The sequence below is a fragment of the Bos javanicus genome, chromosome 11, assembly GCF_032452875.1.
Source record: "Bos javanicus breed banteng chromosome 11, ARS-OSU_banteng_1.0, whole genome shotgun sequence".
Classification (NCBI taxonomy): domain Eukaryota; kingdom Metazoa; phylum Chordata; class Mammalia; order Artiodactyla; family Bovidae; genus Bos; species Bos javanicus.
This window is the reverse complement of record NC_083878.1, coordinates 68295411-68311555: the sequence shown is the minus strand read 5'-3', so window position 1 is coordinate 68311555 and position 16145 is coordinate 68295411. Positions and strand designations below refer to the sequence as shown.

At 44.0% G+C, this 16145-nt stretch overlaps 1 protein-coding gene and 1 long non-coding RNA gene across 19 annotated transcripts in view; one reads left to right on the top strand and one right to left on the bottom strand.

The window, feature by feature from the left end:
• Positions 1-11630: 11630 nt before the first annotated feature.
• Positions 11631-13343, bottom strand: PCBP1 (poly(rC) binding protein 1). Its single transcript, XM_061432894.1, has one exon. The coding sequence runs from the start codon at positions 13085-13087 to the stop codon at positions 12017-12019; it is 1071 nt and encodes a 356-aa protein (XP_061288878.1). The 5' UTR covers positions 13088-13343; the 3' UTR covers positions 11631-12016.
• Positions 13344-13793: 450 nt separating this feature from the next.
• Positions 13794-16145, top strand: part of LOC133257260 (uncharacterized) — a 58417-nt gene continuing 56065 nt past the window's right edge. For 9 of the 18 annotated variants that reach the window (XR_009739491.1, XR_009739490.1, XR_009739489.1 and 6 more), the window contains exons 1-2: positions 13800-14653; positions 15395-15485. This is a non-coding gene — a long non-coding RNA (uncharacterized LOC133257260). Of the gene's footprint in view, positions 14693-15394; positions 15486-16145 lie in introns of all 18 variants that reach the window. The other 9 variants (XR_009739485.1, XR_009739483.1, XR_009739480.1 and 6 more) reach the window with 6 other exon arrangements.

Here is a 16145-nt window from a genome sequence, read left to right as displayed (position 1 = left end):
CCAAAATCAATTTCAGGTAGATTAGATTTAAATGTAAAAGATGAAAATATAAAACACTAGAAGAAAAAACAGGATTTTTTTTTCTAATAATTGTGGTTCGGCAAGGATTTCCCAAGCGTGACACTAAAGGCAGAAACCGTGAAGTTAAAGATTGATAGATTTAGCTTCTTAGTCATTAGAAACTTGTGCAGAGCAGAAGTTAACAGGAAACTGACAAATTGAGGGGAAAAAAATGCAGTATATGATGGATTACTATTTTATTATATAATGAGTTCCTCAATCAATATGAAAAATATGACCACTCCAATATAAAAAAATAAAAAAGATGTTAATAGGTAATTCACCAAAAGGGAAATGCAAACAGCTGAGAAACATATTTTTTTTCTTTTTTTTTTTTAATCACCAATAATCTAAGGAATGAAAATTCACACAATGCAATGACATTTGTTTTCACCTGCCAGATTGGCAAAGAAAATCTCTAGTCTGCTTGAGAATATGGGAAACAATATTGGGAAAATCCCTGCTTAATGCAGTTTAGCCATCTTGGCTGCAAAAATCCACTCTGTAATGGTTTCTGATTACCTTTTTCAGAGAGCAGTCAGGTTCTAGAAGGTAGCATTTACTGGAGAGATTTGCAAAAAGTTGCAAAAGGAGAAGATCTCTGTAGCTAAGCTATAATTCTGTAAATTTGTGGTTAGCTAGAATATCCTGTCAGTCTGCTAAGTTCTAGTTTCCTTTTCTTATTTTAAAATGTCTCTTCCTAAGAAATGGGTCATGAGTGCTTAGGCTACTGTCCCTGAATAAAGCTTTGACTTCTTGGAGACCCAAATCCTTTGCTAAATTTTTGGGTAAAAATTGGCCCCATCTCAGGTACGTTGAGACAGCCACCTGCTGGGCACCAAAGTGTTGGCATGAGGCCAGGAGGCCCACCCAGATGGGCTATCTCCTCCCCAGTGAGGAACAGGAGACTCAGCAGTCTCCAGCCTTCTGAGCAGGTAAGATCCACCTCATCAGATACACAAAGAATAAATCCTACTTTTGTCACCTTGTTCTGAGGAGGCAGGAACTTTCCCCCAAGGACATTTGGTTGGGTGATGTCCTGGGATGATTACATTAAAGATCTTCTTTCACTTTCACTGTGTAATACAGAATCAATAGAAGGAAAATAAGAAGATATTATTAATACTATAAAAGTGTTAATCCTGTACTTCTCAATGCCTTCCTAGGCCAAACAGGCCCATTCACCTGGTGGTGGTGGGAAATTAAATTAGAGGAGAATTTCTTTGACTATAGGTAGGGCAAAAGGAGGGCTTCCCTGGTGACTCAGACGGTAAAAAATCCACCTGCAATGTGGGACACCTAGGTTCAATCCCTGGGTCGGGAAAATCCCCTGGAGGAGGGCATGGCAACCTGCTCCAGTATTCTTGCCTGAAGAATCCCCAAGGACAGAGGAGCCTGGCAGGCTATAGTCCATGGGGTCACAGAGTCGTACACGATTGAGCAATTAAGCACAGCACAGCACAGGGCAAAAGGAAAGGATTAAACCATTAAAACTGCTGATAGGTTTGCCTATATAAAACAACACAAAATTCATGTACAAATATCCTTCAATTAAAAAAAAATGGAAAAAAAAACTCATGCACATCAAAAAACTTCAACATTCACAATCCCTGGAATTCAGATGCACATATATTTAGGCTATAATAGATGTACACCATCACCTTGCTCTAGAACAGTTCTCAAATTTTTTGCTCTTGGGATCCCTTTACACTCAAAAACTATTGCGGTTCCTAACACGCTTTTCTTGTGTGGGTTATTTTTATTCATATTAACTGCCTTAGAAATTACAGCTTATATATTTAGGGTAACTCCTAAATATATAGAATGCTCTTAGAATTATTAAGATTTAAAAAAAAAGAATTATTAAGATAGAAGATATTCATCTCAGGAAGAAAATGTACAAAGGATATGAAGAGGCAACCTATAAAAGAAAAACATAAATTATAAAAATCATGAAAAAAGTTTCAACATTATTAGAAATTACAGAATGCAAATTCAAATCATAAAGAGAGCCAACTTATTGCTTAACAAATTAGTAAATGTGAAAAAAAGATATAAAATCGATAACCAACAAGGACCTACTGTACAGCACAGGGAACTCTCCTCAATCTTTTGTAATAATCTCAATGGGAAAATAATTCAAAAAAGAAAAGATAAATGCATATGCATAACTGAATTACTATGTTGTATACCTGAAACTAACACATTGTTAATCAACTATATTCCAATATAAAATAAAATTTAAAGAAAGGTAATTCCCAGTGTTGGTGGAAGTACAGAGAAAAGAAGACAGTTGTAAGAGTGTAATTTGGAAAAATTTTTCCACAGAGCAGTATTTCTACAAGAGTGGTCAGGGACCCATAGGGCTCCTTGAGACTCTTTAGGGGTCTAAGAGGTCAAAGCTATTTAAAAAAATGTTTTTTTTAAACAATTTCTCAGCTCTGCCGGGCAGTCTTTTAAAACTATTTTTTTTGATAACACTGAGATGTCATTTGCCATTTTGTTCTCTCTCATTAGTGTGGAGAGCAGTTTTTCAGAGGCTAGTTGATGTTCAGTATCTCAGCAGACTGATGCAGAAGGAGATATGACACCTCAGAATATTCTATTAAGCCAGATATTAAAAGGCTCTGCACAAGTGTCAAACTGCCACTTTTCTCACTAAACATTTTTTGTTGTGGAAAATACTGTTTTTAATAAAATTATATATAACCTACGTTAACACTTAATGGGTTCATTATATTTATTTTGAAATGAATATAAAAACATTTAATTTTTTTTAATGCTATAATTTCAAGATCCCCCGAGAAGGGCATGGCAATCCACTCCAGTATTTTTGCCTGGAGAATCACATGGACAGAGTAGCCTGGGGGGCTATCGTCCATAGGGTCGCAGAGAATTGGACATGACTGAAGCGACTCAGCACAGCACAGCACATAATTTCTCAGATGGTTAATATGAATAAAAATAATCCACACAAACAAAAGCCTGTTAGGAACCACAGTGGGTTTTGAATGTAAACGGATCCCAAGACCAAAAAGTTTGAGAACTGTTCTAGAGCAAGGTGATGGTGTGCATCTAAAGCCTCGAAAATAAAGCTACCCTTTAATCCAGACTTTCCTGTTTTGATAATTTTTCATAAGAAAATAGAGATGAATCTCAAGATATTTTTCTAAGTATATTCACCATTGTATTGTTTAAGACAGTAAAATGTAGAAACAATTTAAATTCTGTAAATAGGAGATGAGTTAAATAAATTACATCAATGTGATGAAGCACATATGGCTAATAAAAATACTACTATAAAATAGTATTTATTGATTTATTGCAGTGAAAATGGTCATAGTTGATTGTTAAAAAATAGGATATAATTTAAAAAATCTTTTTCAACCATTAGTGCTGAGACAATTGGATATCCACATACAAAAGAAGGAATTTGGATCTGTACTCAGACCATATACAAGAATTAGCTCAAAGTGAGTGGATCAAAGGCTTAAATCTAAGGTCATGAAGATTTATACTAATGTTTTCTTTTAAGAGTTTTATAGTGTAAGAGGTAGAACTATAAAACTCTCAGAAGAAAACATTAGTATAAATCTCCCATCCAAGTTCTAACCAGGCCCAACCCTACTTAGTTAGTATAAATCTTTATGACTGTATATTAAGCAATGGTTTCTTAGCTATGACATCCAAAGGCACAACAAAGAAAAAAATAAACTGAATTTCATCTAAATTTAAAACTTTTTTGGAATTCCTTAGTGGCCCAGTGGCTAGGACTTGGATCTTTCACTGCCGGGGCCTGGGTCCAATCCCTGGTCAGGGAACTAAGATCCTGCAAGCTGTGCATGGTGTGGCCAAAAAAAAAAATTAAACAAAATTAAAAACTTTTACACTTCAAAGGACACTATCAAGAAAGTTAAGAGACAACCCACAGAATGGGAGAAAATATTTGCAGTCATCTCTCAGATAAGATTCTATTATATAGAATATATAAAGAATTCTTACAACTCAACAGCAAGATAACCTAATTTTTCAGATGGGCAAAGTATTTGAATAAACATTTCTCCAAAGAAGATATTCAAATGACTGATAAGCACAAGAAAAAATGCTCAACGAAGGAAATGCAAATCATTAGGGAAATGCCAACCAAAACCACAATGAGGTACTATTTCACACCCACTAGGATGACTCCAAAAAAAAAAAAAAACAGAAAAACTATCAGGCATTAGCAAGATGGTAGAAAAATTGGAACACTTATTCACTGCGGGTGGGAATGTAAAATGGTACAGCCACCATGTTAAACTATTTGGCAGTTCCTCAAAAAGTTAAACAGATTTACCACATGACTCAGCAATTCTACACCTAGGTATATACTCAAGAGAAATGAAAACATACGTCCACACAAAAACTTAGAAAGCAATGTTCCTTACAGCATTATTTATAATAACCAAAGAGAGGAAACAGCTCAAATGTCTATTGACTGATAAATGGATAAACAACCTGTGCTACAGCCATACAATGGAATATACTCAGCCATACAAGGGAACAAAGTACTGATATGTGCTATGGAGGAAGCATGGAGGAAGCCTTGAAAACATTATGCTAAGTGAAAGAAACTAGACACAAAAGGTCACATATTAGATAACTCTATCTATATGAAATATCCGGACTAAGCTAATCCATAGAGTCAGGAAGTAGATTATTGGAAGTAGAGTCAGGAAGAAGTTCTAGTTGCCAGGCACTAGGGTAGATGGGGTGTGTGAGGAATGGTGAGTGACTGGTATGGTTTTCTTTTTAAGGTGGTGAAACGTTTGGCATAAGATAGTGGTGATGATTATACAATGCTGTGAACATACTAAAACCTACAAAATTGTATACTTTAAAATGGTGAATTTTATGGTATATGAAGGATATCTCAATTTAATAAAAAGGCAAATAGCATACAAATTAGTGTGTAGAGTATGATCCATTTTTAAAAGGCTAATATATATATTACTTTAAAAGAGCAGTATATAAAAGACTAGAGAATGTTAACCTCTAGTCACAATAATGTAGTAATATGGGTTTTCATATGTATTACATATTTATGTATGTTCTATAAAATATGTATTGCTGTGTTAATTGAAAAATTGGGCAATAAGTTATTAAAGACAAAATAAAATACATGGGATTTTGTTTAAAGTATCTTGAATATTAATTTGATACTAACTTCTCATTTAAATGCTTTATTCTCTGCAATCACCCTCTGTGTTTTTTTTAGTCTAGCTTTATTGAGGCTTTTGATGACTAAGTCAAAGATCTCTCTTGGTAAATGTCACATTGCACTTGAAAATATGTGGGTTATTTTCAAATATCTTTTGATATTGATACCTAACATAATTCCACAGTGATAAGAGAACAGATTTTGTATGATTTCAACACCTTTATACTGTGAAAGTTTTGTACCTTGTTTTATATCCCTGGATATGTTCCAGTGTCTCCTAGTTTACAGTCTATGGCAACTTGAATAGAATTTGTATCCTACCATTGTGTGAAATTTTATAAATCTTAATTATGTTGAATTGGTTCACAGAGCTTTTCAGGTCTACTATATCCTTCTACTTCTCTGGGTATTCATTCTATTAAGTTTTGAGAGTTTGATATTAAAACCCCAACTAAAAATTTTATTTATCTACTTAAAAATAATTGTAATATATAGTGGAACTATATGGAAACTTGTTCTGTATTTTCCAAGCCTCCTGTAAATCTGTTATCATATCTTCATAATTTAAAAAAATTTTTTTAAAGACAAAATAAAACAATATGCAGACTCTCTGACCATTTAGACTCTCCTGGGGCAAAATCTGTTATCATACTTTCATAATTTAAAAAAAAAAAGACAAAATAAAACAATGTTCAGACTCTCTGACCATTTAGACTCTCTTGGGGCAATTTTTCTGGCCTAGTGGGACAACCCAAAATGGTGGTTAGGGGCTTCCCTGGTGGCTTAGAGGTAAAGAATCCACCTGCCAATGCAGGAGACATGTGTTTGATCTCTGATCCGGGAAGATCCCACACGCCAAGGGGAACTAAATCCGTGTGCCACAACTACTGAGCCTGTGCTCTAGAGCCTGGGAGCCCAACTACTGAAGCCCTAACGCCCTAAAGCCCATGCTCTGCAACAAGAGAAGCCACCACAACGAGAAACCTGTACATCACAACTAGAGAAAGCCGGAGCAGCAGTCAACACCCAGTATGGCCAGAAATAAGTAAATAAACATTAAAAAAAAACCCAAAAAAACAAAACCAAAATGGTGGTTAGAAAGCAGCTTGAGAGCCACATTGTGCTCAAATACTGGCTCTGCCTCCCATTGGCTCTGTAGCCTTGGACAAGTCATCTCATTGCTGCGTGCCTCAGTTTCCTCACCTGTAAAGTGGCATCAGAATATGTACCTCACAGGGCCTTGTGGATTCAAGGAGTTAATTCATTTAAAGTGCTTGGAGCAGTGCTTTGCACAAACCAAGCTTTTGATAAATGTTAGCCAGTCCTGGAGATGTTGCTGGCATGGCTCAGGTTGTAGGCTGGAGAATGACCACATCTGACCTCACTGACGTCCTGTCAGGAGCCAGTGGGAGAAGGTTCTCTTAAGGACCCATTGAACAAGCCCTGGAAATGCTTTCTGAAATAGAGGTAAACTAATGAATGACAGCATGGGTTTTCATCTCCATGAAGGCAGGTTTAAGGAAGTGCGTCTATCTCCTTGCTGCGGCTGCATAGCTCAGGGAATAAGTGATTTGGGGTCTTCCACCACCTGAGTGACTAACTGGGGAATGTGTTTGCTTTCACTGAAGAAGAGCTGACTCAGTCCCCCACCAAGATGTGCTCAGCCTCGAGGCAGATGTCTGGAGTCTTAAGAGGCTGCTGGGAGGAGCAGGGGGCAGCTAGAGTTATCTTCTCCTTACTTTAGTGTCCAGGGGACTCTCAGGGGAGCCATAGCCACTTCATAGAGCCTTCACTGCTAGGGCCTGAGAGTGGGGGAAGGAAAGCGTGGGGGCCTGGGTCTGCTGGTGGGACGGCTTACCCTGCCTGCCTGTGTGTAACCTTCCCTGGCACGGACCCCTGTGCCTTCCCCTCTACTGCCCTCTCTGCTTCCCCATAAAGTCTAAAGGCGCCAGCACCTTCAGATGTTCAGAGCAAATGTCTCTGGTAGTTTCTTCCTTTCTGCTTTTTCCTCCATCAAGACCTGGTTGAATAGTTATCTAAAATGCCAAGCTGGGCTTGTTGCTGCCAGGTTTTTGTTAACTTCCCTTTTTCTTAAGAGTGTTTACAGAAGGCATGTGTGTGTGTCAAAGTCAGTCCTGTGGCAGGAAGGGCAGCAGAGGTAGGTACCCACGAAGGCAGTATCATTTCCCCAGGCAACCATGGATATTTTCTTATCCAGTTATCTCAGGTGAAGGATTGAAACCCAGAAAGGTGAGCAATTTGTCCAAAATCACCTAGAGCCAGGACTAGAACTCAGGTATCTTGCTCATCAGTATAAATCAGTGCTTGCAGAATTTTCATGCTAAAAGAGCAGGAGCCCCAGAACCCAGGAAAGTAATGAAGAGGACATCCAGGGACAGATTATGAAGAAACAAATGCTTTTCCAAATGCAAGGATGTCCAAACAGAATGACTTTGGAGAACTGTTAAGAAGCTGGCAGGCTTTGCACTGGTGGGAACAGATCCCAAAGGGTCTGGAAACTCCACTGAGTTTGGATTTTCTTTTGAAGACCATGGGTGGAGGTGGGACTTGATGGCCTTTAACCATGGGAGTGATGTGGTCAGATTGGAATCTTCAGGTGACCAGGCCAGGCAAGGTGGCCAGAGGACTCGGCAGTGGGCAGCTTCTCTGACAGTGACTGCCTATTTATATGTTTGGCTGGGTGCTGTCTTTTTGGCAGGAGGTGACAGCCCAGAAATGCTGGACCATATGTGGTTCACTACTTGGGGTAGCTGGGGGGTGGGGTGAGGGTGGTGGTGGTGAGGTGGATTCAGCTCACAAACCTCAAGCTCTTGGCAAACAAGTGACAGAGAATACATAACTGCTCTAGGGGGTGAACCCTAAAATGGTGATGCATTGCCCAGTGGTTCTGCTGGCAGGGGTGGGGTACATGATGGTGATATACGTGTGCGGAGTGGGGCAATGGAGGGCATAGGGCTTGGGGGAAGACTGGCCTTCTAAATACAGGGGACAACTTCAGGGATATGACACAACAGGTGCTTGTCAAGCTGTTTAGCCTCCTCCAGACTGTGGCAGTGGCTGGGGCCTAACAGCTGGTGGTAGGAATGATGGGGCTGTGAGAAGAAACACAGCAACTGCAGAGGGTGTGCATCCATTTTCAGTCCTCAGTCCAGTAGAGGACGGGGTGGGCTGAAGCTGCCCCAAAGAGAAAGGCGAGGACTCTTGAAGTGCGAGGGCCCGTAGAGAGGGGACAAAGTGGATTCAACTGTAATAGTCAAACTTGTGGGACATCTGATAGTCACTGCCCCAGTGCTCTATTTAGTCTTCTCAAACCTGCAGCTTTCATTTTCAGCTTTCTGCTGCCTCCTTATTACTCTGCCTTTACTGAGGTTTCTTTCAAAAACAACAACAAAAAAAGAGAAGACCTTTCTCCCAGTTTTCCCCCAAGTTATTGTCCTATTTCTTTTCCTCCTTTGTTCCAAGCATTTGAGCCATCTACACTCTTGTCTTCACTGCCTTGGCCCCCAGGCCCTCCTTTCCTGCAGCAATCTGGCTTCTCTACATCTCTCTTCTGAAATTCTGTTTCCTAAGTATGAGTTGGTGATGGACAGGGACGCCTGGCGTGCTGCGATTCATGGGGTCGCAAAGAGTCGGACACGACTGAGCGACTGATCTGATCTGAATGACTTTTTATAAAAGGGGTACACTTTAAGAAAATATTTGGAGATGACTGGTTTTCAAGATAAAGCTCAAACCCTTGTTTTGGCATTGAAAGCTGTTTATAATGTAGTCTCAAATGATTCCATGGCTTCCTCCACCTCCCCTTCTCTCCCTTACTAAGTACTATGCTCTAACTACAATGGGCTATTACACATCTCCCAAGTGCACCAAAACTTTAAGAGTTTTAGTTCAAAGTATTTTTGCACCTAGTAGATGTCCAATAAACCTTAAACCTTGCAATTACTGCCTTATTGTCACTCCACTGGCCTTGAAACTGTCCTCCTTGACCATTTTCAAGGGTGCTATTCTGGTTTCTCTCCTGCTGCCTTTATTGCTTCTTCTTTGGCTGTGTCCTTCATATTCATTCCAAAAATACTTACTGAGCCCTTGTTGTATGTCAGGTATGGTGACAGGCACTAGAAATATAGCGGTGAACAATTAGACTAGATCCCTTTACCTCCAGGTTATACCCCAAAGCTCAGTCTTTAGCCCTTTCCTCTCCTTGTCTCCCTGTAGCTGATTCCCTGTCTTCTATTTCAAGCTACTTGTTGAGTATTTCTGCTTGCAAATACTCCAATTACCAGGTCTGACCTCTCATTTCATACATCTTTTTTTCTCACCTCCTCAAGCAGTTTCAATCTCTCTTGCATTGGCGGCCCCTTCTATATGAATTTCTATTGATAACTACTTCCCCACCAATATTAGAACCTACTTACCTGAGGCATTTTTCTAACTGCTGTTTTTGCCTTTTTTCTAAGCTGCCCGTCTTTCTATCCTATCCATTCTTGCTACCTAAATCATTACTCTACAAATTAATGTCAGCTTTGCCTTTGAAGCAGTGGGAAGGAAAATGGTTTGAGGAAAATGATGTGTACTTTTTACAGGGCATTGGAACCATTCCCCCAGCAAGTTTCAGGGACATCTCACAAACCATTTAGCTTGGTGTCTCAGGGTCCAACCTAATTATCCCCTCCTATTCTACACAGACAAGAGCTTATTATTTCTAGAAGACACTGAACCTATTTCTGGTTCTTCGTTAGGGTCTCCCTAATTTATCCTGGCCCAAGACAACTACCTTCTCTCAGCTTATCATTTAGTAAACATTGCTTTCTTTCAATATTTCTCTGCCCAAAGAAACTGTGGGCAGAAATGGGCCTTTGGCTTTTTACAATCTATACTGAAGTTTACTGTCTTGTAAGCACTGTTCTGTTTAACACATGCTTGCCCCACCCCCAAACCCAGGAGATGCTGATTTCAACAGCTCCATCTTATACAGAGCTTAAGTAATTCACCCCTGGCCACAGTGGCAGAATGCAAATTTAAATTCAGGTTCGACTCCAGGATTTGTGCTCCTTGTGACCACCTGCCTGACTTCACAGTAGATATGAAGTACATAACAGACCCCAATCTTACCTCCAGGGACCCTGGGAACCAGGTCTGTACCTCCAAAAAAAAGATGCCCTGCAGAGAAGAAACCTCAACAGGTATTTATGGTGGCTAACACTCCCCTCCCACAGGGATTTCTCTGTGATCTCCCACATTGCCTGGTTTGAACTACACACTTTGGCACCTAATTGTTTTCCTAATCTGCTGTTTCTTATATATATATGTTTTTGCCTAATAGTAGAAAAATTTCCTCCTCTCATCAGGTTCAGCCTAGGTCTACTGGCTGACAGGAGGCTGCTAGGCCTTTACAGCAAAATATTCCTTCCCGGTGAAGAGAATTAGCGGCACTAATTCCGAACCTTTGAGTCTTGTTAAAAATGCGGTCTTCCGATGAGATTTGGGGTGGGACCCGGGAATCTGCATTTTTAACATTGAGGTCATTCTTCGGCGGTTGTCGACAGATCAGCCTACATTCCTGCCAGTGTGGACTGCCCCATTTAGGCAGAATTATTTCCTGGTACAATGATTTCTCTAAACATTGCACACAGTTGAAGAATTATAAGCTGGGCCTCCATTGTTTCTGGATACACCACTTGGCAGGTGTAGGAACATCCTCTGACAGGCTGCTTGCCACAGGTGCTATGCTCGACACGTGCGCCCCGCTGGTACCATCCCCCTTCAATCCTGCTGCCCAAACACCACCCTCTATGCCTACCACCACCCTGCAGCACCTACCCTCTCCCAAGCCCTTAGACCCACCCTAGCCCCCTTCCCTTCCCCCCTCCTCAGCCCCTCCCTTCCCCCCCAGCCCAACCCTTCCCTCCCCCACCTTTTCTCTGGGCCCCCCAGGCTCCTCCCACCTCAGAACATTTTTTTGTTCCTGGCTAAGAGTTTTGCACATGGGATTGGGGGTGGGGCTGGGGCCGGCTGGACTAGAGGACACACTACCATTCATCAGAGGTCCTACAGAATGGGCATACTCTTCCAATCCGAGAAAACCCTCATGTTTTTTCTACCAGAGAAATGGGCAGAGGCCTCTCTCTGGAACCTAGCTGGAGGGATGTCACTCTCCAAGAGAGCCTTCCATCTCTGCAAACACCCCAAAGCAGGCCCAGCCTGCCGGGTTCCTTTGTTGGGATGAGAGGGAATCGAATCTTACCAATAAGATGAAAAGGGCTGGAGAAAATACCAGGAACGGGCCCACCTCTCTTCCTACAAAGGCCTAACGCTAAAAGGGGAGGAAAAAAAAGGCACCAACAAAGAGTTTAAGATAGCAGTTCCCAGCTTTTTCAAATATGAAGCATTTTTTAACCAATCCATTTTTTAATTCTTAAATTCTTGACATTACAGAACTAAACTGAAATTTATTAACATTCCACTCTTACATTTCTTATCGACAAACAGAAATAAAATTCATGAGCCAAAAACCCAAAACAAAACTAAAAACAGGGAAAAGCTTATAAAACTAAATATGGATCCCAGCATTAACAGCTGAACAGAGAATGTGATTTTTAAATTCTTAGCGGATGATAAAGTTGTGGAGAAACTGAACACTTACAAATTATTTAAAACCTGGAATCACTGACCAGAAATTACACAGTTGGATCATGGGAAAACAGCAGAAAGGGTTATGAGAGAACCTACACTGTTCTAGCTGCACCCCATGCCCTTCTCAGAAGAAAGCCTGGCATTGATTAGATATTGGGCCAGACTAATACTGGCAGCAGAACCAGTGATAGTAACCTGCCTACCAGAAGAGCCTTCCACTGGGTTGGCAATTTTGATCTGGGCCCCGGACATCTGGCGGATCTCATTAATGTTGGCGCCTTGGCGCCCGATTATGCAGCCAATTAAGTTATTTGGAATGGTGAGTTCATGGGTGGTTTGAGTAGATGCATCCAAACTTGCCCAATAGCCTTTCACCTCTGGAGAGCTGGAGTCAATTCCGGCGAATCCGGTCCCGCCGTGCATCATGGCAAAGTGAGACTGTTGTCTTGCCACCTGGTTCAGCTTGGCCAGATCGAGCGGAGAAATGGTGTGTTGTCCTTGAATCGAGTAGGCATCTAGAGGTGGTCCCTCCAGGTCATGGGTGGCGTGGGGGTAGCCCGCAGCGTCGCTGCACCGATCTTGGCCGCCCGCGCAGATGACTGGAGAGCTGGCCGGCATGGGCTGGTACGGAATGGTCATGACTCTCCCTTGCGGAGACTGGGAGAGCGTCTCCAGCATGACCAGGCAGATCTGCTTGACACACTCGGTGACAGACTGCGGCACGCCAGCAATGGTGATGGCCCGCTCGGTGGAGTTGGGCAGCATATCCCCCGCCACCTGGACCTGGGCCCCGGTACTCTCGCGGATCTCTTTGATCTTACACCCGCCTTTCCCAATCAGGGAGCCGCACTGGGTGGCCGGCACCACCAGCCTCAGGGTGACCGGGGGCCTGCTGGCCGCCGTGCTGTTGGTCATGGAGCTGTTGATATCTTCTTCCAGCTTGTCGATAATCATAGCGAAGGCCTTAAAGATGGCATTGGTGGGGCCGGTCAGAGTGATGATTCTCTCCGGGCAATTCCCCTCCGAGATGTTGATCCGCGCGCCACTCTCCTCGCGGATCCTCTTAACCGACTCCCCTTTCTTCCCAATGATGCTTCCTACTTCCTTTCCGTGCATAAGCAGCCGAATGGTGAGAGTCACATTTAGTCCACTTTCAGTCACACCGGCATCCATGGCGAGCGGCGGGCGGCGTTCGGGGGAGTTGGGCTCGTTACGTGGTCAAGTCTTTGGTGGCTGGCGGGGGGAGGGGAGGTGTAGGCCCAAAACTGCCGGCGCGAGGCGAGCGAGGGCCGCGGGAGCGAGCGGGCGCGGGCAGGAGGCCGCGGCGTCGTCGCAGGGGCGGGCGGCGGCGGCGGAGGGGGCGAGCGGGGCCGGGAGCGGCGGGCGGGCGGGTGGGCGAGGGCGCGGCGGTGGCGACTCCGGCGGCAGCCTCGGCGGTCTGGGCGGGGCGGGAAGCCCGCTTTCAACCCCGCGTACCCTCTGACCCCGGAAGTGCTTGCTGCGCAGGACCCTTTGAAAAAAAAATGAGGACCCATCCTTTTTAGGTCACAAGATTGCGCCAACCCCAATAGAGTAGTTTTTCAAAAACCCTCTTAATAGGCTAGCATTGAAAATAAAGCACCGGTGGGCAGAAGCTGTGATTCCGGCAAAATTTTAAGACGAACATGTATTTTATTAACCCCAGAAGGCGCCGGCAGACGTTTGGAAATGGCAATGTTGTGCTTGGGAGCGACACATTATTTCCCGCCGTACAAAAGCGGTTTGAGTGCGGAGCGACACAGACAGCCCTGGCCGTAACTGCAGGCGGCTGCTAGGACGCCGCGGGTTTAAAACGTGCGCGTGAAGAGACCAGAGCGCATGCGCAAGGGTGTGGGGAGGACGGGAGGGGCAGCCGCGGTCTTCCGGGGGGGAGGGGAGCCGAGACGAGGCCTTTGGGGCGGGCGCCCGCTCGGACGGGCACGTGGGGCCCCTTCGTCCTCAGCGTCCGGGCGCCCCGCGCCAGTCCCCACCCCCGCCCCGGCCCTGTGGCGGCAGCTGGTGGGGAGAAAGACCAAAATCATCCCGCGCCACCGCCATCAGAGTCGCGGCTGTGCTGATGGTTTCTGGGAAGTGCTAGAAACGGGGCCATAAAGAGAATGGCGTCCATTTACATAATGCTTTGTCTGCATTTTGCAACTCTCTTCGTTAAGCCCGCAGAAACCCCACCTCCTACGCTGGTGTCGTTTTAGTCGCTGCTGCCTCGTCACACGTTTAAGACAATGGCGTGCATTTATCCGGGCTCTTGGGGGGGTTCCTGCGGTTTCCCCCGCGAGGGTTACGCTCCCGCTGCTGCCTTTCGGCACCTTCGCCGCTCGGCGCAGCCATCGCGCCCGCGCGGTCCGGGGGCGGCCCCCTACTGGGCCCGCCATCTTGGAGGACCTTTCCTGAGGGTGTGGAGCTGAGCGGCCCTCCCGCTGAGGAAAGGTCGCTGGGGCCGTTGGTGCGCCAGTTGTGATTTCTGCCCGTTCCCTTTTCCTTCGGTTGAGCCAGACAGAACCGGCCGAGTGCGCGGCGTGCTTTAGGATCCTTTAGGGAAAGCGGCTAACGTGGCGGTCCCTCAGTCCCCCGCCCCCTTCCCCGCGGGGGTGGCCGCCATATTTGCTGAACACAAAATGGCGACACGTGTCCTGGATTCGTCGCCAACGAAAAATTGGGGTCGCCCTGAAAACTAGAATGGGGCCCCCTCCCACCCCACCCACGGTATGGGGCCTTCTCCGCGCAACGAGTGCTGTGACCAGAGTGGGTTGAAACCGCGTAGGCTGGTCCCAACCTTAGCGGGGAATTTTATTGTTTTTTTAATACTTATTTGGCCGTGCCAGGTCTTAATTGCGCCATGTGGGATCTTGAGTCTTCATTGCAGCATACAGGATCTTTTAGTTGCAGCATGTGGACTCATTTCACTGACCAGGGCTGGAACCTGGGGCCCCCTGCATTATGAGCAGAGTCTTAGCCACTGGACCACCAGGGAAGTTCCATCAGCGGGCGAATTTTAATACATTTCTCTCATTAGTTTGCAATAGCATCGCGATTATAGAAAGTAGGCAGCATATCCAGTCCCCAGCTCGTTATGTTTAATAATGAATGGATAAGTGGGGGCGCAGTACCAAAACATTTAGCAATCACTAAGGAATGAGATGCGAAATTACTGCTTTCCTAGACTTATAAGATAGGCTGTTGTGCTGGAGAGAGAAATACATGGTATTATAAAGTTTCTTCTTTAAAAAAAGCAATTTCCATGAAGCGTTTAGGATACCTATGACCTTTTCCATAGGCCAGCGTGGCCAGTGAACCTCAGTTTACCTCAACTGTTAACTTGTAGACTAGAAGGGAAGGACATTTTTTGTGCATTTACCAGTGCTAGATCCTCGGCTAACCGTTTTACTGCATACTATCTTTTTTACGATGATTCTCTGAAGTACGTGTTCTCTCTTTTTTTAACAGATGAATTCATTTAGGCCCAGAGAGATGAAGTGACTAATTGAAGGTCACACAGTGTCCAGGATGGATTCCAGACCTTCTGATACACTTATTGGTGAGCACATTTTCAAATTTTTCTTTTAAGTCAGGGTTTTAGAATTTAGATACTATTTGGACGTTCAGGTGAGCTTGTTATTTAAAGGAACCCCTCAGGTAACTTCTTGATGCATAGTCATCCCCTGTTTGTATCTGTTTGGGAATTCCCAGTTTTTCCTGGTGTGAGCTATGTCTGTAAGGGGCTCAGATGCCTTTTTTTTTTTTTTTTAATGTGTCTGGATGAGGCTAGAGAGAAGGAAGTGATTCAGCCCTGCATGAAGCCTCAAGTATCTGTCAGTCCGGCCTGGTCTGTGGCACATTTGAACTTACCTGGCTCTGTGGGAACAAACAGTTTCTTTGTATGACTCATTTGCTTCCTTCAGCTACACATGGGCATGACTTCCCCCTTCCCCACCCCAACCTCCACCCAGGTGAAAATAAATAAACTTAACTCTGGCGCCAGGCCTCCGTTTCTTCACAGATACTGACTGAGCGTGACAATGTTAGATAAAGTGCGGCCTGTGGACTTTTCAGTTCATTGTAACAACTTGCGGACCAAGCAACAAATATGTGCCTAAATAGGGCTGTGTTGTATGGGTGGAGAGAAGTGCTTTTTGCTTCTTTTCACTTACACCGATCTGGTGCATTAGACTCTCCAAAAGGCCTTCATGTTACCATA